We start from the raw sequence: 27830 nt of genomic DNA, 5'->3' as shown, positions 1-27830 counted from the left end.
CCTCAAGCAGAGACAAGAGAAGAGAAATTCAAGGCCTTATCACTTTGGGACACTTATTTCGGATGCTCTGAGTGATTAGCTGCAGCAGCCTATTTTTAGTCTGCAGTTGGTGATATTGCCTGAACCCGAAAGGTTAGATTGTTAATGATAACACACTTATAACAGCATAGGAGAATGCCAAAAGAGAGAACAGGGAGGATCGGAAATGCAAAGCTGGCATCTGAAAAAGAAACAAACACAGAAAACGCTGAAGAAACTCAGTTAGACTGGCAGCACCTGCAAAGAGAGAAACGAGTTAATTTTGTTTTTCCTCCACAGATGCTGCCAGACCTGCTGAGTTTTTCCAATATTCTCTACGTTTATTTCAGATTTTCAGCATCTGCAGTATTTTGCTTTTATCTGAAACAGAAAGGGGAGTATCACAAAAAAAGCCTTCTTTGTATTAAAGGTTTTATCGACACTTTTTTTCATTCCATCGCAGTACACTAGGGGTTTAATAAAGAAAATCAGCAGTCATATTGGAATGTTCAAACATTGTATCGGTTGCCTTACCATGCTCAAACATTATACATTTAGATGCCAGCTACATCAACAAAGGCACGACAAAACATCTGCTACACTTTTGCAATTGCACAAATGCAAACAGGGCCCAAAGGCTACTTGAAACCCCTTTGTAAGATTGAGTTGCTCTTACTGCACTCGGTGTAAGGTCTGGAAAATATCTACAAATGGCCTAGCTGGTACTTCTTAAAGGGGTGCTGTAGGTCACCACTGAAAGGTAATCTAAGGTTCAGGATCTTTCTTCACAGGCCCGCTGGACAGTTCTGAAGACTGTGACTGCAACCCGATTGTCTAAGGCTCAACAAAATAACCGAAAGAACAGCAGATGCTGGAAATCAGAAACAAAAATAGAAACTGCCAGAAAAAAACTCAGGTCTGGCAGCATCTGTGGAGAGAAATCAGTTAACATTTAGTGATCCTTCTTCAGAACTGATAATAGCCAGGTAAATGTTGGTTTTATGCAGAAAATGGGGTGAGGGAGGAGAGGAGGAATAAATGAAAGATGAAGATAGAGCCCAAAGAGAGAAAAGCAATTGGACAGATATAGGAATGGATAAAGGTCAGCCTGGGAGAACGAATAGCTGCTAATGGGGACTATCAGTCGCTGACAATGGGTTGTGTGTGGTAGTAGCGCATGTGCTGACAAGGCCTGGTGTGTGGGGATTGAGGTAAGGACATGAGTTCTTAAAAGAATACTGATTGAGCCTTGGGTATACCTGTTCTGCAGCAGGGATTGCTTTCTGTGCTCAGTTCACGAGTCTGCATACCAATCTCAAAGTATACAAGCGAGAAAGCAGACTAATTTCCCATCTTTCCTGGATAAGCAACTCTGAGGTCAAATCCTGGGACCTCATTGCCACTGTTAGTGATATCAGTTCAAATCAACCAAAGTCTTCCTGATGTAAATGGCTGAGTGCCATGCCCAAGTGTAGAAATGAGCTTGTGTGCAATTTTTAAAAGATTATTGAAAGGTATTATGGCAGCTTTTCCACACAGAATCTCAGTAATTTTGAGTTGTATATTGTTCCATTTTACATTACACAGCAACAAATTAAAAGTCTGCACTAAACAGGCAACCAACATGGCAGCGCGCATTGCCTGGCCTCATGGATTAAAAATGGCCACTTCAGTAAGTGAAGTATTGAAGAGATACCAACACCCAGGGGACTGACCACTCCAGCAATGAGTCAGCACCTTTGAAACAGGAGGGGAGCAATTGAGTGTAAAGATCACATTGCTAATGTTGTCAAAACATTCTTGTAATAGAGAGTAATTGAAGACTCCAGACAGACTGTTGGGACTCCCAGCAACATATACTGTAATTGTGCCTCTTCCCAATAAGCCTGAACCACAGACCTCTAGCATGCTATTTGTTTTGTTCAGTTACTGTTAGTGATAGGCCAGCACCCGATTGAGAAGAAAGAAGCTTTTTGTCACTTTCACTTCATGTGGTCCTGTTTAAAATCCGAGCAAGGTTGACAGCAGCTGTGAAGCTCTGCATAGCTACCACCAGTGACCGCTCAGATGCTGCGATGCTATTCTCATAACTGAGATAATGGGGCTGCTGGTCTCTTGGAATTTTTTTGTCTTTCGAAAGATTTTTGAGAGGAATTCAAAAATATATTTCACTCATAAAAGTCACCTTTAAGTATATACAAAGATTCTAAATCATATGGGCGGCATGGTGGCTCAGTGGTTAGCACTGCTGCCTCACAGTGCCAGAGACCTGGGTGAGTTACTCTTCGGAACATCGGTGTGGACATATTGGGCTAAATGGTCTGTAGGGAATCTATGAAAACACTGGAATTGCAATGCACATACAAGGCTGTCCCATTGTCTGGGACCACAGGAGGGGTTCCTGTTCCTCAGCTTCACCTCCCTCAGAATTTCACGTCACTAGTGTGGAGTACCACAGCTACAAGGTGCGAACTTCCATCACAACATGTGACTTTACGATATAGTCCAAATATCCTTTCAACAAACCCCAAGATAAAAAGGGCAGGCTGCAAAAGACCACAGGTTACAAACAGACTCAACAATTTGTGACTTGAAGGAGACAAGAAGGTACTTTTTCTGTGAAGCGTACTTGGAAGCTCCTGACTTCATTGTTGACAAGTTACTCACTAAAATATTTTCCAGTCACAAATCTAAAAAAGAAAAAAAAATTACATATGCTGTAAATCATAAAAGGTGAAGAGAAAGTATTTCAAATACTTGAGTCACTTGGCATCTACAAAGTGAAAAGAGCATAATACTTTCATTGCCAACCCTTTCCCTCAAATATGAGCCTGCCTTTTGTTTCAGATGCTGACCTCTTGTTGTGCATTTCTAGTACTTTCTGTCTTTTACATTGCAAAATCTAGAAATTTCTGCCATCAGCAGATTCCTTTTCCAAAAAAAAATCCTGTCCCCTCTCTGGCAATTTTGCCCCTCCCCCTCTCTCTTTGGTTTAGGGTTAAACAAAACGTGGTGTTGGAATGGTTAAACTAGTCAAATGACTCATAGCTGATGATTCAATTGGCATAGGCTGTCAAGCAAAACTTGCAGAGTTCATGGTGTGTCTGTTAGAAAAAGGAGAAAGACTAGTTGTAAATGTCTTCTCAATCATTCCCGTGTGGGCCTGTCTGTCACAGCATCTCAGATCTTGGCAACTAAATAATTGTCACAGTGGCAGACAGAAGAAAAGGCTGACATTTTATACCTAAACAACATGAATAGACTCCGTGCTTCTACTTTCCTGATGGGAAGTTTCAAATTGCTTGAATTCCCTACATATATTAGCCCTATTTATTTAGTACAGAGTATATATTATGGATATGCGCACCAAAGAATGTACAGAAACAAAGAAAACATTTCTCCAATTTATTTTGCTGCATTGTCACTTTAGTCCATGCAAGGATTTTATTAAATATACAAAATGGCTATTGTGGTTGTCCACACAATAGTTAACAGTATTGCATTCATTCTACATAAACACTCAGATGTTTCTGACAGACATTATAGGATGCATATAAAACAGAAAACAGTCTTTTTGCTGTATTTATATCATTTAAATTTCCCCTCACAAACTGTTTCTCGCTTCCTTGCCCCTTTCTTTCTCCTTGTTGTTTTTCTGTTCTCAGTTTTCTTTCTTATGTTATCTGCTATCTTCCTCTGCTGTTTTCGGTTATGGTGTTCCTTTCTTCTACACTGCTTTACTGGCAAACATTTCATAAATCTTCCTAAAGAAGGGCTCATGCCCGAAACGTCGATTCTCCTGCTCCTTGGATGCTGCCTGACCTGCTGCGCTTTTCCAGCAACACATTTTCAGCTCTGGCAAACACTTCAAACTCCCTCTCTGACCACACCTCCATATTGTTATGATGATCCCAGCTGATGATAATACTCCATAAGTCAGCTCCCAGAGTGAAACCTGGCTAGATAGACCCTGCATTTAGTTTTAAATGTGGAGGTCTATTATTGTACACAGTCACAAGACTCTGTCAATATATTGTTAAGAATAAAATATTTATTAAATGAGAAAAAAGGACTTTATTACAGTATGCTCCTTCATTCCCTCACACTAGGTCTCTGACTCCCTTCATGAGTCTATCTATCTAATTGGAGAAGGAATGATTTAAAAATACCCAAATATAGAATTTCTAAAGAGGGAGGAATAAGGAGATATGAAGAGAATAGCAGGAGTTACTGTTAAGTGCTGCTCCCATAGGGAGTGTTTGAAGTGAATAGTACAGATGCATTTAAAAGATAGCTAGACCAATATACTAAGGGAGAAGGGAATAGAGGGTTACAAATGTAGGTTTGGAGATGGAAAGATGAAAAGAGACTCAAGTGGACCATAACGTTGGCATGGCCTGGTTGAGCCGAATAGCCAGTTTCTGTGCTGGGCTGTATCTCTAATGTAAACTAATGGAAGATGCTAATGAAAAAACTATTTAGATAGTGACAATAGAAGCAGGGCATGTCCTCACTTGCAAACAAATCTTGGGGGGAGGGGAGGTGAGGAATAGGGTACAGTCTAACCTCCCAATCCAGCAATGTGTCGTCCTTACACCGTATCTGTTTTTACATAAATGGAAGGGATTCCCATTAGTGTTTAGACATTCCAAATTACTCAAATTGAAATAAAAAAGTTGGGCTATGGTGAGATTTGTGTTAGATTCTGATGAGAAGTCCGGCAAGGCCCATTTTGATGTCGGGAGTATTTTGCAGCGTTTTTTATGCTTTTCGCAAGCAGCATGGTGAGTTTCTTGCTAGGCAGTAGCAAGTTGTCAATTAAGGGAGATTATAGCTTGTTAAATGCTTTACTGACATTCAACTCACCTCATTAATATTCAGCTTTCTGTCTTCCCAAACTCACTAAACGAACTAGATGCCAAGAAATGTACAAATACATTAAGGACAAAAGGGTAATTAGGGAGAGAATAGGGCCCCTCAAAGATCAGCAAGGCGGCCTTTGTATGGAGCCGCAGAAAATGGTGGAGATACGAAACGAGTATTTTGCATCAGTATTTACTGTGGAAAAGAATATAGAAGATATAGACTGTGGGGAAATACATGGTGACATCTTGCAAAGGAGGAGGAAGTGCTGGATGTTTTGAAACGCGTAAAGGTGGATAAATCCCCAGGACCTGATCAGGTGTACCCGAGAACACTGTGGGAAGCTAGGGAAGTGATTGCTGGGCCTCTTGCTGAGATATTTGTATCATCGATAGTCACAGGTGAGGTGCCGGAAGACTGGAGGTTGGCTAACATGGTGCCACTGTTTAAGAAGGGTGGTACGGACAAGCCAGGGAACTATAGACCAGTGAACCTGACGTTGGTGGGCAAGTTGTTGGAGGGAATCCTGAGGGACAAGATGTACATGTATTTGGAAAGGCAAGGACTAATTAGGGATAGTCAACATGGCTTTGTGCATGGGAAGTCATGTCTCGCAAACCTGATAGAGTTTTTTGAGGGCAGAGCAATCAATGTGATCTATATGGACTTCAGTAAGGCATTCGACAAGGTTCCCCATGGGAGACTGATTAGCAAGGTTAGATCTCACGGAATACAGGGAGAACTAGCCATTTGGATACAGAATTGGCTCAAAGGTAGAAGACAGAGGGTGGTAGTGGAGGGTTGTTTTTCAGACTGGAGGCCTGTGACCAGTGGAGTGCCACAAGGATCGGTGCTGGGTGCTCGACTTTTGTCGTTTACATAAATGATTTGGATGCGAGCATGAGGTACAGTTAGTAAGTTTGCAGATGACACCAAAATTGGAAGTGTAGTGGACAGCGAAGAGGATTACCTCAGACTACAACAGGGTCTTGACCAGATGGGCCAATGGGCTGAGAAGTGGCAGAAGAAGTTTAATTCAGATAAATACAAGGTGCTGCATTTTGGGAAAGTAAATCTTAGCAGGACTTATACACTTAATGGTAAGGTCCTTGGGAGTGTTGCTGAACAAAGAGACCTTGGAGTGCAGGTTCATAGCTCCTTGAAAGTGGAGTCACAGGTAGATAGGATAGTGAAGGAGGCATTTGGTAGGCTTTCTTTTATTGGTCAGAGTACTGAGTACAGGAGTTGGGATGTCATGTTGCGGCTGTACAGGACATTGGTTAGGCCACTGTTGGAATACTGCATGCATTTCTGGTCTCCCTCCTATCAGAAAGATGTTGTGAAACTTGAAAGGGTTCAGAAAAGATTTACAAGGATGTTGCCAGGGTTGGAGGATTTGAGCTATAGGGAGAGGCTGAACAGGCTGGGGCTGTTTTCCCTGGAGCTTCGGAGGCTGAGGGGTGACCTTATAGAGGTTTACAAAATTATGAGGGGCATGGATAGGGTAAATAGACAAAGTCTTTTCCCTGGGGTTGGGGAGTCCAGAGCTAGCGGGGATAGGTTTAGGGTGAGAGGGGAAAGATATAAAAGAGACCTAAGGGGCAACTTTTTCACACAGAGGGTGGTACGAGTATGAAATGAGCTGCCAGAGGAAGTGGTGGAGGTTGGTACAATTGCTACATTTAAGAGGCATTTGGATGGGTATATGAATAGGAAGGCTTTGGAGGGATATGGACAGGGTGCTAGCAGGTGTGACTGGATTGGGTTGGGATATCTGGTTAGACCGAAGGGTCTGTTTCCATGCTGTACATCTCTATGACTCCATGACTCTAATTCTCACCATAGAAATCAGAGTGGTTACCTGGTGAATTCAGCTCACTGCTTGCTCCAAACAACCTCCATGTTGGACACGAGGTACCAACATCTCAGGACACGCTCCATGGTCACCAGCTACAGATACCCCACATCCACAGACATTGGCATCCAATATGTGCCAGCCTGTGAGAACCCTCATGGCACATCTCCGATTCAGTTACAGGACACTTCTGCTCATCAATGCCCCACCTCAGGCTGTACTGGTAACTCTCACAGTAATGCTGCAGTAAGGACACTGTGTGCTCAGGGACACACCAGGCTATATCTCCAGCCTGTTCACTAGCTGTCATAGCACTCACTTACTCGGAGTCAACCTGGATACTCACAGAATCCCTTCCCTTTACTACCTTTGTATACTTTTTCCCCTCAGCCAAAAATACAAGACTCAAATTACTTCTGTCTTGCCTTGTCGTTTAGGACAGACACAAAGGAAGCAAGCTTGTCATAGTTATCAGTGTTTCGGAGAGACCATTCCCTCCGCGACTCCCTTGTCAGGTCTACACCCCCCACCAGCCCACATCCCATTCCCGGCACCTCCCCCGCACACTGCAGGAGGTGCAAAACCTGTGCCCACGCCTTCCCCCTCACCTCCATCCAAGGTCCCAAAGGATCCTTCCACATCCACCAGAAATTCACCTGTACCTCCACCAATGTCATCTACTATACCCCGATGTGGTATCCTCCACATCGGGGAGACAGGACGCCAACTTGCGAATCATTTCAGAGAACATCTCTGGGACACCCGCACTAACCAACCCCACCCCCCCCGATAGAACACTTCAACTCCCCCTCCCACTCCGTCAAGGACATGCAGGTCCTGGGCCTCCTCCATCGCCAAATCCTAACCACCCAATGCCTGGAGGAAGAACGCCTCATCTTCTGCCTTGGGACCCTGCAACCACACAGGATCAATGTGGATTTCAACAGTTTCCTCATTTCCTCTCCTCCCATATTATCCCAGTCCCAAGCCTCCAACTTGGTATCGCCCTCCTGACCTGTCCATCACCTTTCCCATCTGCTCGACCCTCCTCTCTGACCTATCACTTTCTCCCCCACCTTCATCTACATATCGCATCCTCAGCTATCTTCCACCCAACCCCACCCCCTCCCATTTATCTCTCAGCCCTCAGGCCCACAAGCCTCATTCCTGATGAAGGGCTAATGCCTGAAATGTTGATTCTCCTGCTCCTCGGATGCTGCCTGACCTGCTATGCTTTTCCAGCACCACACTCTCAACTCTGATCTCCAGCATCTGCACTCCTCACTTTCTCCTTCTCATAGCTGTCAGCAGCCCTCAGTCAAGTATTAGGCAAGAACTTTTAAAAGCTGACTGGGGGCAGATGTTCACAGGTAAAGGAACGGCCAGAAGATGGGAAGCCTTAAAAAAAGAGATAACGAGAGTCCAAAGACACTATATTCCTGATAGGGAGAAAGGAAATGCTGGTAGGTGCAGGGAATGCTGGATGACTAGAGAAATTGAGATTTTGGTTAAGAAAAAGAAGGAAGCATGTGTCAAGTATAGACAGGAGAGATCGAGTGAAACCTTCAAAGAGTATAAATGCAGTCGAAGTATACTTAAGAGGGAAATCAGGAGGGCAAAAAGGGGACATGAGATAGCTTTGGAAAATAGGGTTATGGAGAATCCAGAGGGATTTTACAAATACATTTTGGACAAAAGGGTAAACTAGGGATAGAATAGGGCGCCTCAAAGATCAGTAACACAGCCTATGTGTGGAGCCGCAAGAGATAGGGGGAGATACTGGACGATATAGAGAATGTGGGGAAATAGATGGTGACATCTTGAAAAATGTCCATATTACAGAGGAGGAAGTGCTGGATGTCTTGAAACGCATAAAAGTGGATAAATCCCGAGGACCTGATCAGGTGTACCCTTGACCTCTGTGGAAAGCTAGGGAAGTGATTTCTGGACCCCTTGCTGAGGTATTTGTATCATCGACAGACATGGGTGAGGTGCCAGAAGACTGGAGGTTTGCTAATGTAATGCCACAGTTTAAGAAAGGTGATAAGGAAAAGCCAGGGAAGTATAGACTGGTGAGCTGTGCATCAGTGGTGGGTACATTGTTGGAGGGGATTCTGAAGGACAGCATTTATATACATTTGGAAAGGCAAGGACTGAAGGATGACCGCCATGTTTGCAAACTGAACAGAAGTTCTCCTTTTGATTAATAATTTTCACTCAAATTCTGGTTAAATTAGACCTGCAGTACAAATGCATGCACATTGATCTACATACACAGTGGTGTACAGCTACACACAGCTCAGACCAACTCTATATACAGGTATGCTGACACACACACCACACACACATTCATTTTCTCTGAAAGACTGGCAATTGCAATCTTGAGTGGACATTTACTAATACACCTGTTCAGAAATGCTGTTACACACCTCTGGTGCAGGTGGGGCTTGAACCTGGCTCAGAGAGAGGGACACTATCACTGAGCCACAAGAGCCCTCAGATTTGAGTATATGGGTGGGCAGGACAGTTTGAGTAAAGGATCTAAACCTAGGCCTGAACCTCTCTTCTACATTGACAAGACAATAATCACAGAAATAATTAAAGGGGAGGCTGAAACATTTTAAAGAACAAGGGTTAGAGTTTATAATTCTCTGCCATAAACTGTCATAGATATGGAGTCCATAGATAAGTTTTTTAAACTGCTGTTTGAAAAACAGGAATAATACTGAGCAGTTGAGTGTGCAGGAGAGTAGAATTCAATTGAGTGGCTCATGTAGGTAAAAATATCGGAACTGATTTAATGGGCTGAATGGGTCCGTTTCTGTGCTGCGTCATCCTGCAATAATCAATGTCTATCCAATGATACAGCAAAAAGATCTGGAGTTTATTACATTGGAGTTAGGGGCATGAAATCATGTCTGAACACTATATGGCACCAATGTGCTACAAAGGCCAACACCTCCCAGCTTGAATCTCAAGTCATTTGCTGATGGCAATATTTGAAAGGGATTTCAAAACTTGACAGAGATGTAGGAAAGTCTACATTTCCAGCTTCTGTTGTTATTGGTACTGTGCAATCTACTTGTGATCTATTTAACAATCCAGTTACAGATCAATAACAGCAATTGCCACATACAACATAAAACCTACTGTACTGAGCTATTTTTTATTTTGTCCCAGTTTGTATATATTAAATGGCAGCCATTGTAAGAGCATTTATAATCCGTAGCTCTCCCCAGTACCTCAGCAGGTAAAAGCACCACACTGGTGTAGTTCCAAACTATACAGAGCAAGAAGGTTCCAACATGATTTATGCTGAGCTAATAGACCTCAGTTGGAATACAAACAATGGTATACAATTGGTATCAGCACACACAGACTAAATGGCAGAGGCTGGGGAATGAGGGGAACCAGATCCTGATCTTGATCTGAGCCAGCTGTAAAGTACATTTTGTGGGTGCTTAATGAGAACAAGATTTAACAGTGATCCCTTTCACTATTGAATTGCTTGCTGTAGCCCCTTTCCCTCCCACTCCCAACTATTCAGATAAAGTCGAAAATTGTGGGGCTGAAAAAGAACAGCAGGTCAGGCAGCATCCGAGGAACAGGGGAATCAACATTTTGGACATAAGCCTTTCATCAGGAATGTGTCAGATAAATTCAGATAAAGTCCCAAGCCATGCAAATCATAAGTACACGCCGGCTGAGGTTACCATAAAAGACTCTCCTTCTCAACCTTTCCCCTCGCCTGAGGTATGGAGACCCTCGAGTTAAGTCACATGTCATCTCACTCGCTCTAATGAGAGCAGCCCTATTCCGTGATAAGAATATGACGACTTTACTAATTAGGGTCTGGAATGCACTGCCTGGAAGTCTGGTGGATGGTATTGGATGGCAACTTATCTTGGGGGGGATCTTATAGAAGTGTATAAAGTCTGAGAGACATGGTTAGGGTGAATGCACTCAGCCTTTTTCCCAGGTTTGGGGAATTGAGGACTACAGAGCATCAGTTTAAGGTTAGAGGGGAAAGAATAAAAAGAAACCTGAGGGGTAACTTTTTTTACACAAAGAGAGAGAGAGAGAGACAGAGAGAGAGAGACACACTTTCCATGATCAAACAACCTTTGTCATTTCACAAAGCTACCAGAAAGTGCTTAGCACCCACAGAATGAAATCCAAACACCTTTGAGAGAAAGTGGATCAAGGAAAAGAAAGCACATCAAGGAAAATACTAAGGTGTTACATAAAACCACCCGAAAATGCTTTACAGTGGCATTCTAAAACAAAAAAGGACACAATACCACAAAGAGATATTAGGACAAATGACCAAAGCTTGTACAAAGAGGCCGATTTTAAGGAGTGTCTTGGAGGAGAGGTAGAGATGTGCGGAAGTTTAGAAAAATAATGTCTGTCTGTGCTTCAGATCCAGGCAGCTGAAGATCCAGCCGCCATCGCTAAACCAGTATAATCCAGAATGCTGAAGAGGCCAGACTTCGAGAAGCAGAGATCTCAAAAGGATTGTCAGGCTAACAAAGATTGGAGAAGAAATGACTAAGATTTTTACAAATGTAAAAATTAAAATCAAGTGTTGCTTTTACAGAACCTAAAGTCATTGAGCACATGGGTGATGGGTAAATGGGACACAGTTTGAGTTAGGACACAGGCAACTGATTTTTGGATGAGCTCAAGTTTACAAAGAGTAGAAAGTGGGAGGCCAACCAACAGGATATTAATTAAGTCTAAAAAAAAATAAAGGCATGGATAAGGATTTCAGCATAGAAGAGCTGGGGTAGGGGCAGAGTAGGGCAAAATTATGGAATTGGAAATAGACAGTCTTATTGATGGCACAGATGTGTGGTTGAAAACTCCTCTTGGGATCAAATATGATACCAAGGTTGCCAACCGTCTGGCTTGGAGAGTTGCCAGGGAAAGGGTTGGATTTGGTGGCTAGGGAGCAGAATTTGCGGTGGGGACTAAAGACAATAGTTCATTCTTCCCAATATTTAATTGAAATTTAATTTTATTTAAAAAGAAAGTTAGATAAGTATTGATTTTGATCCTTAGCCACTATGAATATAAGGCATTATCCAGCACTCTGTGAAATCATGCTGACATAGTGCGTATTGAAGACAGGGCTGTTGGGAAAATCTCCAGACATGTCTAAGCCCAGAGAAAACAACTCTGAAATACTAACTCAGTAGCTGCCATATTGACTGGAGGAATAATTTCACGCAGGTGGTGTACCCACAATAGTACAAACTTCTATAACATAATTTTTAAAAATCCTAACAGTCAGAAGTTCACAAATGAGTCAAGACAAACAGTTGGTAATATAATGATGTCACCAACAAAATAACTGCATGTTCTTACAGTTTTAAGCCTGAGACAGCAACTAGCACTTCAACTGACTTTCTACACTTTCTTCCCCTCCCTTTACTTTTGAGCATTGTGACTTCTGCTGGGATCCAGTTGTGCTCACCCATTGGACAGTGCTTGTCCCCTTGGTCAGTCACAATGAGCATTGTGGCCACACCCAATCGTGGCACCAACAAGGTCAATTGTAGCTAAAGGGATGAGATCAACCAACTCGGTGCAAACCAGGTTTTAGAAACTAGAATCTTTTGATATGTCAGGCTCCATTTTTTGCCAACAGAGCAAACAGTGGAAGTAACAATATTCCTGGAAGGCTCATTTTAGAGTTTTGTATCTGTATTTATTCTAGACATTTGCTGCCAAAAATATGCAGAAAATAGCAAACACAATAAAACAATACCTGAACACTGAGAAAGTGAAAGTTGATTTTTTGATGAAAAAACAGGGAGAGGTAACATTACAAATCTACAGAATGGAACCCAGTCACATTTTGCATGATGCTCGGTTATGCTTCAATCATGCGATCAGAGAAAGTGGCTTCCTTCTGTGCTACATTCAGGCCATCAAGTCTGTGATGTTCTTGGCTCCTCAACTGGAGCTAATTCCTCGAACCTCACTTCCTTGTTCCTTCCTCATATCCTATTATATTTTGCCTCTTCAAGTACTTTTCAAAAATAAAACTAATTCACTTTCAAGTATATCAACCACAATAATGACAAAGAATTCGATGTGCTGACAATACTCTGAATTGAAATTGGGCAACTTTCCTCTTCATTTTTTGGCATGACAATCTGAACTTTGCGTCCCCTTCTTTGCTGAATCACTAACCAAAAGGAAATCTTTTGCTATTTTTCATCAAATCTTTCAAAGTCTTTCAGTGTTATGCAAATATGCATCGAGAGAGGCTCTGGACCACCTGTCTCCCCCGCCCCCCCCCCCCAAATAAAACAAGAATAATAGGTTGTGATTTGTATAAACATTTAAACTATGCTTGATATGATGCCAGGCATCAGCTGACAGTTTTACAAAAAAAAATGCCTCAAGTGTAAAAGCCTGTTACAGAATATTTCATCTGACATTAGGAGCCATGTCGCAGCTCTGCAAATATGTCAAGAGGGGGTTGACAAACAGCGAGCAGTCACTTCCAACATGTTTTAACTTATTTCATTCATTGCCCGGATCAACCTAGTGGAGAAAAATAAACAGCAACGCAAAACATCCCAAGCTGCACATCCTGACCCCTAAATACATAGCTAGAACATTCATTTGTAGGAGGGATCTTTACCCAAGAAACTGATAAATCAAAACGAAAAGCCGTGTTCTTTCTTTTCCCTCAATGTTATTACAAGCAGCACCGATTTATCTATATAAAAAAAGACGCAGTCCCCCTGCACCCAGTGAATAATGCAGCCTGGGCACATGCAGGGATTGAAATCGCACAGGATGAATAATGCCGCACACCAGACTGAAATAAAACTACAAAAAAAAGGGAGAGTTTTTTTCCCCCCTGTTGTCGCGACCGTAACATATATTCAGGCGCGCCACCTTTAGTTAAAACGATTCGGAAGAGACTGACCGATGATTTCTTCCAGTTCGTAGGCATCTTTTGCATTTGGCCATTGGGACCCGGCAAACAGCTCCTCCGCCATGACGCTGTGAGTCACAATGCGGCGAGAGTCAGAGCCCGACAGGCTGCTGAAGAGAGAGAGAGAGAGAGAGCGCTCAGCAACTTTATTCAGGCTCAGCCACACACACAGACACAGCACATACACCTCAGAGTACAATAGGGACCGGCACAGTCTAGCTGATTGTTTAACGCACATACATACCTCAGAATACAAGCGGACAACCATCAGTGGTCGTGTTGTGATGGGCTCCAAATGATGCAGATATATCTCATGCCCGTTTTGCTCCATAGCAACAGTAGTTGCGCGAAACGCGACTCTGTCAACTTGGAGTTTCGAAAGTAATGGATGGTGATTGAACCGTCAGAATCTGTCCGAGGGCAGGAGTTGCTGCAGCGAAGCAGAGTTCCTTTTGGGGTGGGAAATCCTTCAGAGCCACTTTCTGCTGCTTCTGGCATCACATTCTGGGATAGAACTTCATCTCCGGTAGTGACACAAAACAGGCAGTATTCGCTAAGCCACCAGGATTGTCCAATACCATTGTAGTCAATGGAATTAAAAATCAGGTACTTTATATAATGGGCAACTGATCCATACCCCCCCCCCCCCCCATTTTACAGCACTGCCCAAAGTGGATTTTTACTTTCAAATTCTTCCTCTGCTCCCAGATCACTTAAGATGGGGTCGAATCACTACATGAAGAGCCCACGAAATACCTGATTCTGGGGGATGGTTTTAAGATCCTACTCAGAGCAGAAACAGTGCAGGTGGGCATTGAAAATAGTGCTCCAGGCCAATATCCAACTCGATTCCATTTCCAGGCTTATTTCTAGAGGTGGAATAAGGTAGTCAATTCAGTCTGTTAATGGTGACTTAAGAATAACTGTTGGAGGCCAACTCCAGCTTCTCAGTTCCCACAGACAGAGCAGGGGATGAGTAGCAAACAGTATAAATGCGCTGAGGTGACGTTCTGGCAGCAGCCTGAAGGAGCTGGTGCTCCAAGCAGGTCTACAGAGGCCCTCTCTGCCTGCCTCTCCTCCCCATCACATGTACACACGCGCAAATATAATTGTCCACATTAATCCCATTCCCTATCTTTTTTTCCACAGCCCTGCAATATTTGCCCTTTCAAATACTGCATACATTTAATTTCCTTTGGAAAGTTACTCGAGCACGTGTCTCCACAACTCTTTCAGACAGTGCAATCTGTTTCAGAACTTCTTGCATTTTTAAAAATAATTTTTAACTAGCCTGTCCAGTGATGTTATTACACACCCCGGAGCAGGTGGGACTTGAACCCAGGTCTCCTTCCTTGTTTCTGTTTTTTTTTAGTTGAAACTTTATTGCTGGAACAGCACAGCAGGTCAGGCAGCATCCAGGGAACAGGAGATTCGACGTTTCGGGCACAGGCCCTTCTTCAGGAATGAGCAGAGAGTGTTCAGCAGGAGAAGATAAAAGGTAGGGAGGAGGGACTTGGAGGAGGGGAGTTGGAAATGTGATAGGTGGAAAGAGGTCAAGGTGAGGGTGATAGGTCGGAGTAGGGTGGAGGCGGAGAGGTCAAGAAGAAGACTGCAGGTCAGGAAGGCGGTGCCGGGCTGGAAGGATCCGGCTGAGACAAGGTGGGGGGAGGGGGGATGAAGAAACTGGTGAAGTCCAAGTTCATCCCCTGCGGTTGGAGGGTTCCCAGTCGGAAGATAAGACGCTCCTCCTCCGACCGTCGGGTTGTTGTGGTTTGGCGGTGGATGAGTCCAATGACCTGCATATCCTCGGTGGAGTGGGAGGGGCAGTTGAAATGCTGTGCCACAGGTTGGTTGGGTTGGTTCGTCCGGGTGGCCCAGAGGTGCTCCCTGAATCGCTCCGCAAGTAGGCGGCCTGTCTCCCCAATATAGAGGAGGCCACACCGGCTGCAGCGGATGCAGTAGATGATGTGGGTGGAGGTGCAGGTGAATCTGTGGCGGATATGGAAGTTTCCCTTGGGGCCTTGGAGAGAAGTGAGGGGGGAGGTGTGGGCGCAAGTGTTGCACCTCCTGCGGTTGCAAGGGAAGGTGCCGGGAGTGGTGGTTGGGTCGGTGGGGGGTGTGGATCTGACAAGGGAGTCGCGGAGGGAGTGGTCTCTACGGAAAGCTGATAGGGGAGGGGAGGGAAATATATCCTTGGTGCTGGGGTCTGTTTGGAGGTGGCGGAAGTGACGGCGGATGATGCGCTGTACATGGAGATTGGTGGGGTGGTAGGTGAGGACCAGTGGGGTTCTGTCCTGGTGGCGGTTGGAGGGGCGGGGCTCAAGGGCGGAGGAGCGGGAAGTGGAGGAGATGCGGTGGAGGGCACCGTCGACCACGTCGGGGGGGAAATTGCGGTCCTTGAAGAAGGAGGCCATCTGTGTTGTACGTATTTTGAACTGGTCCTCCTGGGAGCAGATGCGGCGGAGACGAAGGAATTGGGAGAATGGGATGGCGTTTTTACAGGGGGCAGGATGGGAGGAGGTGTAGTCCAGGTAGCTGTGGGAGTCGGTAGGTTTGTAGTAGATGTCCGTGTTGATTCGGTCGCCTGAGATAGAAACAGAAAGGTCTAGGAAGGGGAGGGAGGAGTCCGAGACTGTCCAGGTGAATTTGAGGTCGGGGTGGAAGGTGTTGGTGTAGTGGATGAACTGTTCAACCTCCTCGTGGGAGCACGAGGTAGCGCCGATACAGTCATCAATGTAGCGAAGAAAAAGATGGGGGGTGGGGCCAGTGTAGTTGCGGAAGATGGATTGTTCCACATACCCTACGAAGAGGCAGGCATAGCTGGGGCCCATGCGGGTGCCCATGGCTACTCCTTTTGTTTGGAGAAAGTGGGAGGATTGGAAAGAAAAGTTGTTCAGGGTGAGGACCAGTTCGGTCAGTCGAAGGAGGGTGTCGGTGGAAGGGTACTGGGTGGTACGGCGGGAAAGGAAGAAGCGGAGTGCTTTGAGTCCTTCGTGATGGGGGATGGAGGTGTACAGGGACTGGATGTCCATGGTGAAGATGAGGCGTTGGGGACCGGGGAAGCGGAAATCCTGGAGGAGGTGGAGGGCGTGGGTGGTGTTACGAACGTAGGTGGGGAGTTCTTGGACTAATGGGGACAGGACCGTGTCGAGGTATGCCGAGATGAGTTCGGTTGGGCAGGAGCAGGCTGAGACGATGGGTCGTCCGGGGCAGTCAGGTTTGTGGATTTTGGGCAGGAGGTAGAAACGGGCGGTTCGGGGTTGTGGGACTATGAGGTTGGAGGCGGTGGATGGGAGGTCCCCTGAGGTGATGAGGTTATGGACGGTCTGGGAGATGATGGTTTGGTGGTGTTTTGTTTGGAGAAAGTGGGAGGATTGGAAAGAAAAGTTGTTCAGGGTGAGGACCAGTTCGGTTTTTGTTTGGAGAAAGTGGGAGGATTGGAAAGAAAAGTTGTTCAGGGTGAGGACCAGTGAGGACATCTACTACAAACCTCCACTACACCAACACCTTCCACCCCGACCTCAAATTCACCTGGACAGTCTCGGACTCCTCCCTCCCCTTCCTAGACCTTTCTGTTTCTATCTCAGGCGACCGAATCAACACGGACATCTACTACAAACCTACCGACTCCCACAGCTACCTGGACTACACCTCCTCCCATCCTGCCCCCTGTAAAAACGCCATCCCATTCTCCCAATTCCTTCGTCTCCGCCGCATCTGCTCCCAGGAGGACCAGTTCAAAATACGTACAACACAGATGGCCTCCTTCTTCAAGGACCGCAATTTCCCCCCCGACGTGGTCGACGGTGCCCTCCACCGCATCTCCTCCACTTCCCGCTCCTCCGCCCTTGAGCCCCGCCCCTCCAACCGCCACCAGGACAGAACCCCACTGGTCCTCACCTACCACCCCACCAATCTCCATGTACAGCGCATCATCCGCCGTCACTTCCGCCACCTCCAAACAGACCCCAGCACCAAGGATATATTTCCCTCCCCTCCCCTATCAGCTTTCCGTAGAGACCACTCCCTCCGCGACTCCCTTGTCAGATCCACACCCCCCACCGACCCAACCACCACTCCCGGCACCTTCCCTTGCAACCGCAGGAGGTGCAACACTTGCGCCCACACCTCCCCCCTCACTTCTCTCCAAGGCCCCAAGGGAAACTTCCATATCCGCCACAGATTCACCTGCACCTCCACCCACATCATCTACTGCATCCGCTGCAGCCGGTGTGGCCTCCTCTATATTGGGGAGACAGGCCGCCTACTTGCGGAGCGATTCAGGGAGCACCTCTGGGCCACCCGGACGAACCAACCCAACCAACCTGTGGCACAGCATTTCAACTGCCCCTCCCACTCCACCGAGGATATGCAGGTCATTGGACTCATCCACCGCCAAACCACAACAACCCGACGGTCGGAGGAGGAGCGTCTTATCTTCCGACTGGGAACCCTCCAACCGCAGGGGATGAACTTGGACTTCACCAGTTTCTTCATCCCCCCTCCCCCCACCTTGTCTCAGCCGGATCCTTCCAGCCCGGCACCGCCTTCCTGACCTGCAGTCTTCTTCTTGACCTCTCCGCCTCCACCCTACTCCGACCTATCACCCTCACCTTGACCTCTTTCCACCTATCACATTTCCAACTCCCCTCCTCCAAGTCCCTCCTCCCTACCTTTTATCTTCTCCTGCTGAACACTCTCTGCTCATTCCTGAAGAAGGGCCTGTGCCCGAAACGTCGAATCTCCTGTTCCCTGGATGCTGCCTGACCTGCTGTGCTGTTCCAGCAATAAAGTTTCAACTTTGATCTCCAGCATCTGCAGACCTCACTTTCTCCTCTGTTTTTTTTTAACCAATTACATTCAACCTGAGACCTTGGCTTGGTAATTTTCCTGACTGTGAAAACAGTCCCTACTCTCTTGACACTTCTCTATCAGGAACAAATGGAGAAGTATTGGTACCTTGGGAATGGTGCTATTGGAAGTTAAAAAAAATGAAGTAGCATTTATGTTAAATAATTACAATGTGTTAGTAGAAGAGGAGGGTAGTATACGGGACATCCCAGGGAAACAAATTCTGAATCAGAGCTAGGAACTCACCAAATTTAACATAAGCAAAATTATTAATTAACAGAAAGATGCACTTAAAAGTGACAAATCTTAACACAAATGATTTTCAGTCCAGGACTTTAGAGGAAACAGGTTCAAAAATTGCAGATTATCTATTATCTTCCGGTGTTCTCTTGATTTGGGAACCTTTCCTTCAGTTTCTCTCTCTGTTATTTAAAACTGGTGAGAGAGAGAAACCAGTAATTGTAGACCAGTTACCTAACATCTATTGTTGGAAATTTCTAGAGTTGAAGGATAGAGTGACTGAATACCTTGAACATTTTAAGTTGAACAGAGAGAATCAGCACAGAGTTGTAAGAGATAGGTCATAGCTAAGTGTTTGGATATTTTGAAGAAATAACTTCTAGAAGGCATTTAATAGAAACCCCTCATAAGAGATAGGGCCGGGATTATCCTTCCAAGTTAAAGAATGGCAGCAAGCAAATTTCCTGACATAATTTCTGCCCTGCCAAGGCCTAGGGCACTATCTCAGACAATCATAGGCTTCTCAGCAAATTATTTATTCAAGCAAGGTTTTGGGTGTATTACTTGGCAAATCACACAGTGAGTGAGACAGAAGTGCTTGCCATGACTAGGACTGTCCAGCTGTCAAGACTCTTGCACCTTATTTAAAGCCCAGTTGGACACAACTTTAGATGCTGCAAGCCAGGAACTTACCTTCACACACTGGTGCTCGCCTCTAAAGTCTTAACACATGGAGCAGAGGAAAACAAAGCTGTCTCCTCTTTTCATGGAGAAAGATTTTGAGATGCTAGTGGATAGGGTAATAGTCCCCTTCATGGATGACTGCAACAGGAGCCCGCCCACCAGACCCAGAAAACCTGGGCAGCGATAGCACCATGTATCAGTGCTGGCTCTCTGTGAAAAATGATGCCCAGGAGTGCTGATTGAAGGTCATAACCTCCAGAGCTCTGCGAGGGTAAGTTACACCATCTTCTCTTTGCTACCTCACATTCGCAGGGCCATCACTCATACTAACTCTGCCTCACCACAATTGTTTCCTTAAAGTGCACAAGGAGAACAATATCTGCCATCCCACCCACTGGTGGTTGACCTCCTAGCCTTCTTGTGGGCCAGTTTTTCTGCAATAAAGAGAAGGATTGAATATGATGCAAGTGGATGCAAGAGCAATTAGTGATTATACACGAGTACTAGAGGAGGTGCGGTGATCCCAGTGAGTCAGCAGCAAGGTAGGAAGGGTGACTGAACATGCATCTCACTAAGGGTGATTAACTACAACCCTCAGCATCACTCCACTCAATGACACTCACATAACCCTCTACAATTATTAACTATTGCATTTCCCACTATTATGGTCCAGACCTAAACCCCTTGAGAAAGTTTAAGAAGGTAGCCTACAGCCTAACCTTTTCTTGTTTTAAAGGTAAATGTAAGGCATTGCATTCCAGATGCAATTCGATTGGTCTAACTATCAACTTTAAGCAAAACACATTTAATTTTTACACAAAAGATAAAATACCGACAAAATAATAAAAAGAACAGAAAAGAATTGGCTTAACTACAACTCTATTGAAATGCTTAACAAAATAATATATACATTAACTACTACTAATTAGCTGTTCTAATAAAGCCGTATGCCATAAACACACACTTGGCAAAAGTAAATTCAGTCAATTAGATTGTCTCACATGCAATTCTAGCGGTAGGAAGAGAACCCCAGCTTTTAGCTGTAACAGAGAGAGGAATAATAGCATCCACATCTTGCTTCAACACCCCAGCAACTGCTACTGAAGGCTAAAACTAAAAAAAATCCTGGTTCTGTGGGTGCTTGACCCCACCCATTCAGGCTGCTTTTATTGATCCAACTAAAAAAAAACCCCAAAACCTCACAAGCTGTTTATTAGCTTTGAGCAGACCGCTTTTCACCTCTGTCTTAACCTTTCTTTGTGTCTAAAAAAGGACAAAATACACCTCTTAAAGCCATAGTATCATCACACTACTCACTCACTGGGGTCACCTCTGTTGCTCATGTATGATCACTAATTGCTCTTGCAGCCACTTCCAACATATTCAATCTTCCTTTTATTGCAGGAAGTACTGGCTCATAATGAGGCTGAGAGGTCCAAGACTGGTGGGAGGTGGTAGACATCAGGCTCCTTATGCATTTTTGAGGAGAATATTGTGGACGTAGCTGGGGAAAACAACAAAATATGTGGCAGGCAGGCAGGCAGACAACCACTGTTCCCTCTAAGCTGTATAGCCATGTGACCGCACAGCCACGTGAAGATCAATCGGTGTGCTGATTACCTCAGTGAACCCCGTGACTGGGGCCATTGAATTGCTTCCCCTGTTCTTTCCCCCCCACCATTAAAGCAATATTTTTTGTGTGTGTGTGTAGGGGAAGGTTTAGAAGAGGGTTGGAGTTTTAACTAGTAGAGTTATATGTCAATAATTCATCGCTATTTATTTGTAACAAATAGTCATTGTTAAGCACATAAACCTTGTCTGTGTTTTCTGTTCATCTGGGTCTATCTGGTAGATAAATTGGGGAATTTTGCATTATTGGATAGCACCTGTAACGTTTGTGATGACATTAGGAGTAGTGGGGCTTGATTTCCAGTGCACTACCTCACTGAGGCAGATACTTTAACAATCAAGCTGCATGTTATGCCTCCACACGGGTCGCATGGAGGTTTTCTAAGGAGGTAGTGATCATGCCTCGGTAAGATATTCTAAGGTATATGACCTCCAATATCAGTTGTGAATTTCGCTGTTTGTTAAGTGTTCCTAGCCGCACTCTGATGTCCAGCGATACATTAATTCAAACAGCAAAAGGCAGTGACTGTGCAGATTCTCTGCCTTGTCAGTTAGCGGCATGGGGTTCTTTCTCTCTCGCTCGCTCTCTCTCTCTCTACCTCTCCTTCACTGACCATGTGCTGCCTGTTATCTGTCCTTCTCCCTTTTAAAAGTGTCGTTGTTTTGATCTTTTTCCCTCCAAAATTCCAAAACAATGCAACTGTATATAAAACAGTTATTGCTTCTCCTGGAATTCGAGGAAATCACCTCCAGCACCTAAAAATACCTCAAAAACAAGGAGCAGCTGTTACAGCCACAAACTTTTCCCATCCTCCAACATGGCTTTGTACGTGGGAAATCATATCTCACAAACTTGATTCAGTTTTTTCAAAAAGTAACAAAGAGAATTGATGAGGGCAGAGCGGTAGACGTGATCTATATGGACTAGGCAAAAGTGAGAACTACAGATGCTGGAGATCAGGGTCGAGAGTGTGGTGCTGGAAAAGCACAGCAGGTTAGGCAGCATCCGAGGAGCAGGAGAAGCAGGAGAGATATCTCTCCAACCTCTTGGCTCACAGCCCCATTCCTGAATGTCGATTCTCCTGCTCCTCGGATGCTGCCTGATCTGCTGTGCTTTTCCAGCACCACACTCTCGACTGGTGAGCTATATGGACTTCAGTAAGGCATTCAACAAGGTTCCCAGTGGGAGACTGGCTAGCAAGGTTAGATCTCATGGAATACAGGGAGAACTAACCATTTGGGTACAGAACTGACCTCGAAGGTAGAAGACACGGCACGGTGGCACAGTGGTTAGCACTGCTGCCTCACAGCGCCAGAGACCAGAGACCCGTGTTCAATTCCCGACTCAGGCGACTGACTGTGTGGAGTTTGCACATTCTCCCCGTGTCTGCGTGGGTTTCCTCTGGGTGCTCCGGTTTCCTCCCACAGTCCAAAGATGTGCAGGTCAGGTGAATTGGCCATGCTAAATTGCCGATAGTGTTAGGTAAGGGGTAAATGTTGGGGTATGGGTCGGTTTGCTTCGGCGGGGCGGTGTGGACTTGTTGGGCCGAAGGGCCTGTTTCCACACTGTAAGTAATCTAAAACACAAAAGGAATGTGGAAATTCATTAGTTACAGCAGAACCTACAAGTTATTCATACAAATATAAATTTGGAACTTCCTCTGGTCCCAATGACCCTTCAACCTCTACCCATTTTGGTTGAATGCCTTTATATTACAATTAATTCACGTGTTTTACCTCAGAGCCTATGAATGTGGGGGTTCCTACACCCATTCTGGTCCTATACACACCCACGTAGAGGCCAGAATTATTGTGACCTGCTTGAACCACACGCCCTGCTTCAAATGTTCCCAGTCCCCTCAATTCACTATGAAGTCCCAATTTCCTCCCTGTCTCCAACTGCCTCCTTGTCAGCATCAATAATCCCATGGAGACCCAGTGCAATGAGGCACATCCCTAATACTTGCCTGCTTTCCCCAGGATGCCATAGACTGATCACTGATAAGCCCCTGATTATTAGTGATCGAATATTTTTGATGGGCACATGGCTATTCCCTGTACTGATCTCTCAACATCACCTAGACTGACCTACACATAATCACTGGACTGATTGTGTTTGAGCTTGAGGACTGGCCGTAGCCCAATCCCCAGACTGCAACAATACAGATCCCTGGACTTACAAAGGACTAATCACCTGACTGACTGGCCAAACCCTGCAGTGGGATCAGACTAACCCCTTGACTGACTGTGGCAGTAACTCCTGATTGCCATTATCTTCAAGCATGTGCAATGCGTTTGCTATTCAGCTGCTGGCACATGTTGCAGCTCTGACTTTGATGAAGAATGCCATAAATGTTAAACGCCTCTCTTACTTTTCAGTGCACCCCACTGCCACAAGCCATTTGGCTAGAGCTAGTAATAAGATGGAATTAATAATGGATCGCATACTTATGGAACCTTTAGTAGAAGGTGATCATAACATGGTAAAATTTCAAATTCAGTTTGAGGGTGGGCAATTTGGGTCTCAAACTAGTGTCCTCAACTTAAATCAAGGAAATGACAGACAGAGTCATAGAGATGTACAGTACAGAAACAGACTCTTCGGTCTAACTCATCCATGCTGACCAGATATTCTAAATTTGTCCAGTCCCATTTGCCAGCACATGGCCCATATCCCTCTAAACTCTTCCTATTCATATACCCATCCAGATGCCTTGTAAATGCTGTAATTGTACTAGCCTCCACCACTTCCTCCGGCAGCTCATTCCATACATGTACCAGCCTCTGCATGAAAAAGTTGCTCCTTAGGTCTCTTTTATATCTTTCCCCTCACCATAAACCTAAACCTTCTAGTTCTGGACTCCCCCAACCCCAGGGAAATGACTTTATTTATTTAACCTATCCATGCCCTTCATGATTTATAAGGTCACCCCACAGCCTCCAACACTCCAGGGAAAACAGCCCCAGCCTGTTCAGTGTCTCCCTATAGCTCAAATCCTCCAACCCTAACAACATCCTTGTAAATCTTTTCTGAACCCTTTCAAGTTTCACAACATCTTTCTGATAGGAAGGAGACCAGAATTGCACGCAATATTCCAACAGTGGCCTAACCGATGTCCTGTACAGGCGGAACATGAACTCCCAACTCCTGTACTCAATACTCTGACCAATAAAAGAAAGCATACCAAACGCTTTCCTCACTATCCTATCTACCTGCAACTCCACTTTCAAGGAGCTATGAACCTGCACTCCAAGCAACACTCCCTCACACCTTACTGGTTTAAATCCTCCAACGCAGCTCCAGCAAATCTCCCTGTCCAGTATATTAGTCCCCTTCCAATTTAGGTGCAGTCTGGGGTGGCACGGTGGCTCAGTGGTTAACACTGCTCCCTCACAATGCCAGGAACCCAGGTTCGATTCGGGCGACGGTCTGTGTGGAGTTTGCACATTCTCCCTGTGTCTATGTGGGTTTCCTCTGGGTGCTCTGGTTTCCTCCCACAGTCCAAAGATGTGCAGGTTAGGTGAATTGGTCATGCTAAATTGCCCATAGAGTTAGGTGCATTAGTCAGGGGGGGTTGGGTCTGGGTGGGTTACTCTTCGGAGGGTCAGTGTGGACTAGTTGGGCCGAAGGGCCTGTTTCCATGTTGTAGGGAATCTAATCCTTCTTATATAGGTCACTTCTATCCTAGAACTGATTCCAATGATCCAAACATGTGAACCCTTCTCCCATACAGCAGCCATACATTCATCTGCTCTATCCTCCTATTCCTGCCCTCACTAGCTCGTAGCACCGGGAGTAATCCAGATATTACTACCCTCAAGGACCTCCTTTTTAAATTCCTGCCTAACTTCCTGTATTCTCCCTTCAGGATCTCATCCTTTTCCCTTCCTATGTCATTAGGTCCAATGTGTATAATGACCACATGCTGGCCCCTCACCCCTTTGAGAATATTCAGCACCCTCTCTGAGATATCCTTGATCCTGGCACCAGGGAGGCAACACATCATTTTGGTTTTCCACTGCTGGCCGCAGAAACATCTGTCTGTGACTCTGACGAGAGAGAGTTCCTTAACACAATTAATCGCTTGGAACCTGACATACCCCTCATTATATTAGAGGCTGTCTCGATACCAGAAACGTGGTTGTTCGTGCTATATTCTCCTGAGAGTCCATCGCCCCCTACATTTTCCAGAACAGCATACTTGTTTGAGATGGGGATAGCCACAGGAGATTCCTGCAATACCTGTCTCCCTCTCCTACCTTTCCTGGACGTAACCCATCTACCTAACTGTGTCTGTGGTTTTTCTCCCTTCCTATAATAGCCATCCATTACACCCCCTAGCTCCTGTGAGTTCCTTATTGCCTCTAACTGCCGCTCCAACAAAAACAGAGGTACAGGCAAATGTTAAGAGTTTGCGAGTCCATTCAGTATTCTAACAGCAGGAGGGTAGAAACTGTTACAAAACCGGCTGGTGCATGTTCACGCTTCTGTACCTTCTCCCTGATGGTAGAGATTGTAGAAAAACATTGCCAGGGTGGGATGGATCTTTGAGAATGCTGGCGACCTTTCCTTGACAGCGGGCCTGGTAGGTGGATTCTATAGATGGGAGGTTGGCCTTTGTGATTGTCCAGGCCGAGTTCACCACTCTCTGTAACTGTCTCTGATCTTGAATGGTACAGTTGCCATACCAGGTAGTGATACATCCAGACAGAATGCTCTCAATGGTGCACCGAGAAATGTTGGCAAGGGTATTCGCTGTCATGCCAAATTTCCTCAGCTGCCTGAGGAAGAAGAGTTGTTGTTGGGCCTTTGTAACCAGTGCGTCCACATGAAGAGTCCAAGGAAGCTTATTGTTGATGACCATTCCCAGGAGCTGGACACTCTCCACTCATTCCACCTCTGTGCTGTTAATGTGTAAGGGGGCATGAGTAACATCCCGCCAAAAGTCAATAATGACTTCCTTGGTTTTGCCGCATTGAGAGCTAGCTTGTTCTTAGTGCACCATTTTTCCAGGTCTTTCACCTCCCATCTGTAGTCTGTTTCGTCGCCATCTGAGACTCAACCAATTATGGTGGTGTCATCAGCGAACTTGTAAATGGCATTCATCTGGTATTGGAGGTAAGATCAGAGGGTGTGGGCTCGGAAAGCATGTTGATTTTGCCTAGCGCACACACTGTGCAATGTAACTTGGACACCTCTAAGTTTTTTTTGCATGTCCTTGCTCACTATGATCTGCCTCTACTGCTCACAAACAAAGCTTTTCACTGTACTTAGGTACACATGACAATCAACCAACCAAACATTTAAAACAAGGATAGATAAGTGTTTTAAATATCAGGGAGTTGAGGACTGAGGTGAGCTGGCTCAAAAAAGGAGTTGAGACCTGGGAAGATCAGCCATGATCTTATTGAATGGCAGGGCAGGCTCGAGGAGCCAAATGGCCTGTTCTTGCTCCTGCTCCTATTTCTTAGGGCTTGATTGCTGCGCTAAAAATGCAGTCTAAGCCAATTTAAGGTTGCCTGCCTCTAACTTAGCATTAAAGACATCTATGCCAAAACAAAGCAGGCTGTGTCAGTCACAAAGGCTGTCTGCATCTAACTGAGCATTAAAGACCTTCTGTTCTAAGATAAGTCACAGAAGATGCCTCGATCCGTATCAGTGCCAAGAATCTGGGATAGATGCACAAGATATCGGTCACGATGTATAGGCATGTCACAATCATGCAAGTCCTGAGTCTATCTCAACACTAAAGTATTAATGTTTGATTTAGTTATTGTCATGTGTATTTTGTTACAAAATATAGTAAAGAGTGTTGTATGGTGTCATAAAATCCGACACGATCTTAAAACACAGAAAAATAAACCAAAACAGACTATAAAAAGGCAGAGAAATGGACAAATAAAGAAAATGTGTTCAAATTTACAGTCCTTCTTGTTAAGTTCTCTGCCATGGGCCTGGGGCCCAGGCACGAGTTCCCTTTGCCAGACCACTGCCGCAGGAACGAAAGTCGCCAGTCTGTGGTACCGACTCGCCTCCACTGACGCACTGGCTACTAGGAGTCCTTGATTTGCCTCACCAATGCTGCCAGGTACCACACTGGCATAAACTCAACTCCACCACTGCCATGAATCCACTTCGAGCCCACGTTGCAAATGAAGCCACTGCCAATGCCGCCAGATTTCGTACTGGGCCAATATGCGCAACTGCTGCTGCCTCAATGAATCTGCTCAGGACACAGATGCTGCCAGGAATCCAAACGCCTCCAACGCCCCCGCCACAAGTCCGCACTGCTGGGCCCATTTGCAGTCTCTGATGGATACCATTGCTCTGACCGAGGTCTTCCCAAGAGGTAAGTAAAAGAGAAAAAAAATTTAAAATGAGAGAAAAGAAAAGCAGATGGAGCAGAAAAGCCCCAGGCTCAGAAGCCCTACTCCACCGCCTTACTGAAAAGTACACACCGAGTTGGACCGAGGCCAAGCACTAGGATATTGTGCAGCTAGTGCTTTGCTGATGCCATATTATGTGGATGAAGGGTCCAAGAAGAGCATGCCAATTGATCATGAAGGTATCTTATGCAGAAGCTGCGGTTTCAGAGGAGAAGCTAGATGGTCATCATCACCATTCAACAAGCTGCAATGGATAACCGCCAGACAAGCCACTTTGTTTCATCCGTGCACTTTTTAAAATCCAACTATGCAAAAGAAGACTGGGAGTGTTATGTTAATATGGTA

At 45.3% G+C, this 27830-nt stretch overlaps 1 protein-coding gene and 1 long non-coding RNA gene across 3 annotated transcripts in view; both read right to left on the bottom strand.

Moving 5' to 3' along the window:
• LOC122543361 (STE20/SPS1-related proline-alanine-rich protein kinase-like) overlaps positions 1-14078 on the bottom strand; it is a 128546-nt gene extending 114468 nt beyond the window's left edge. For both annotated transcript variants that reach the window (XM_087985457.1, XM_043681985.2), the window contains exons 1-2: positions 13939-14078; positions 13686-13804 (exon numbers count right to left, since the gene is read on the bottom strand). In XM_087985457.1, coding sequence (XP_087841583.1) covers positions 13686-13758 — 73 coding nt within the window. In that variant the 5' untranslated portion in view covers positions 13759-13804; positions 13939-14078. The remainder of the gene's footprint in view (positions 1-13685; positions 13805-13938) is intronic.
• Positions 14079-22618: 8540 nt separating this feature from the next.
• LOC148134650 (uncharacterized) overlaps positions 22619-27830 on the bottom strand; it is a 36913-nt gene continuing 31701 nt past the window's right edge. The window contains exon 3 of the long non-coding RNA XR_015755787.1: positions 22619-22675. This is a non-coding gene — a long non-coding RNA (uncharacterized LOC148134650). The remainder of the gene's footprint in view (positions 22676-27830) is intronic.

This window comes from Chiloscyllium plagiosum, unplaced genomic scaffold, assembly GCF_037043375.1.
Source record: "Chiloscyllium plagiosum isolate Xiang-an unplaced genomic scaffold, Cpla_swu_hap1 HiC_scaffold_53X, whole genome shotgun sequence".
Classification (NCBI taxonomy): domain Eukaryota; kingdom Metazoa; phylum Chordata; class Chondrichthyes; order Orectolobiformes; family Hemiscylliidae; genus Chiloscyllium; species Chiloscyllium plagiosum.
Note: the sequence above shows the minus strand (reverse complement) of the source record. Positions and strands in the feature narration are given on the sequence as shown.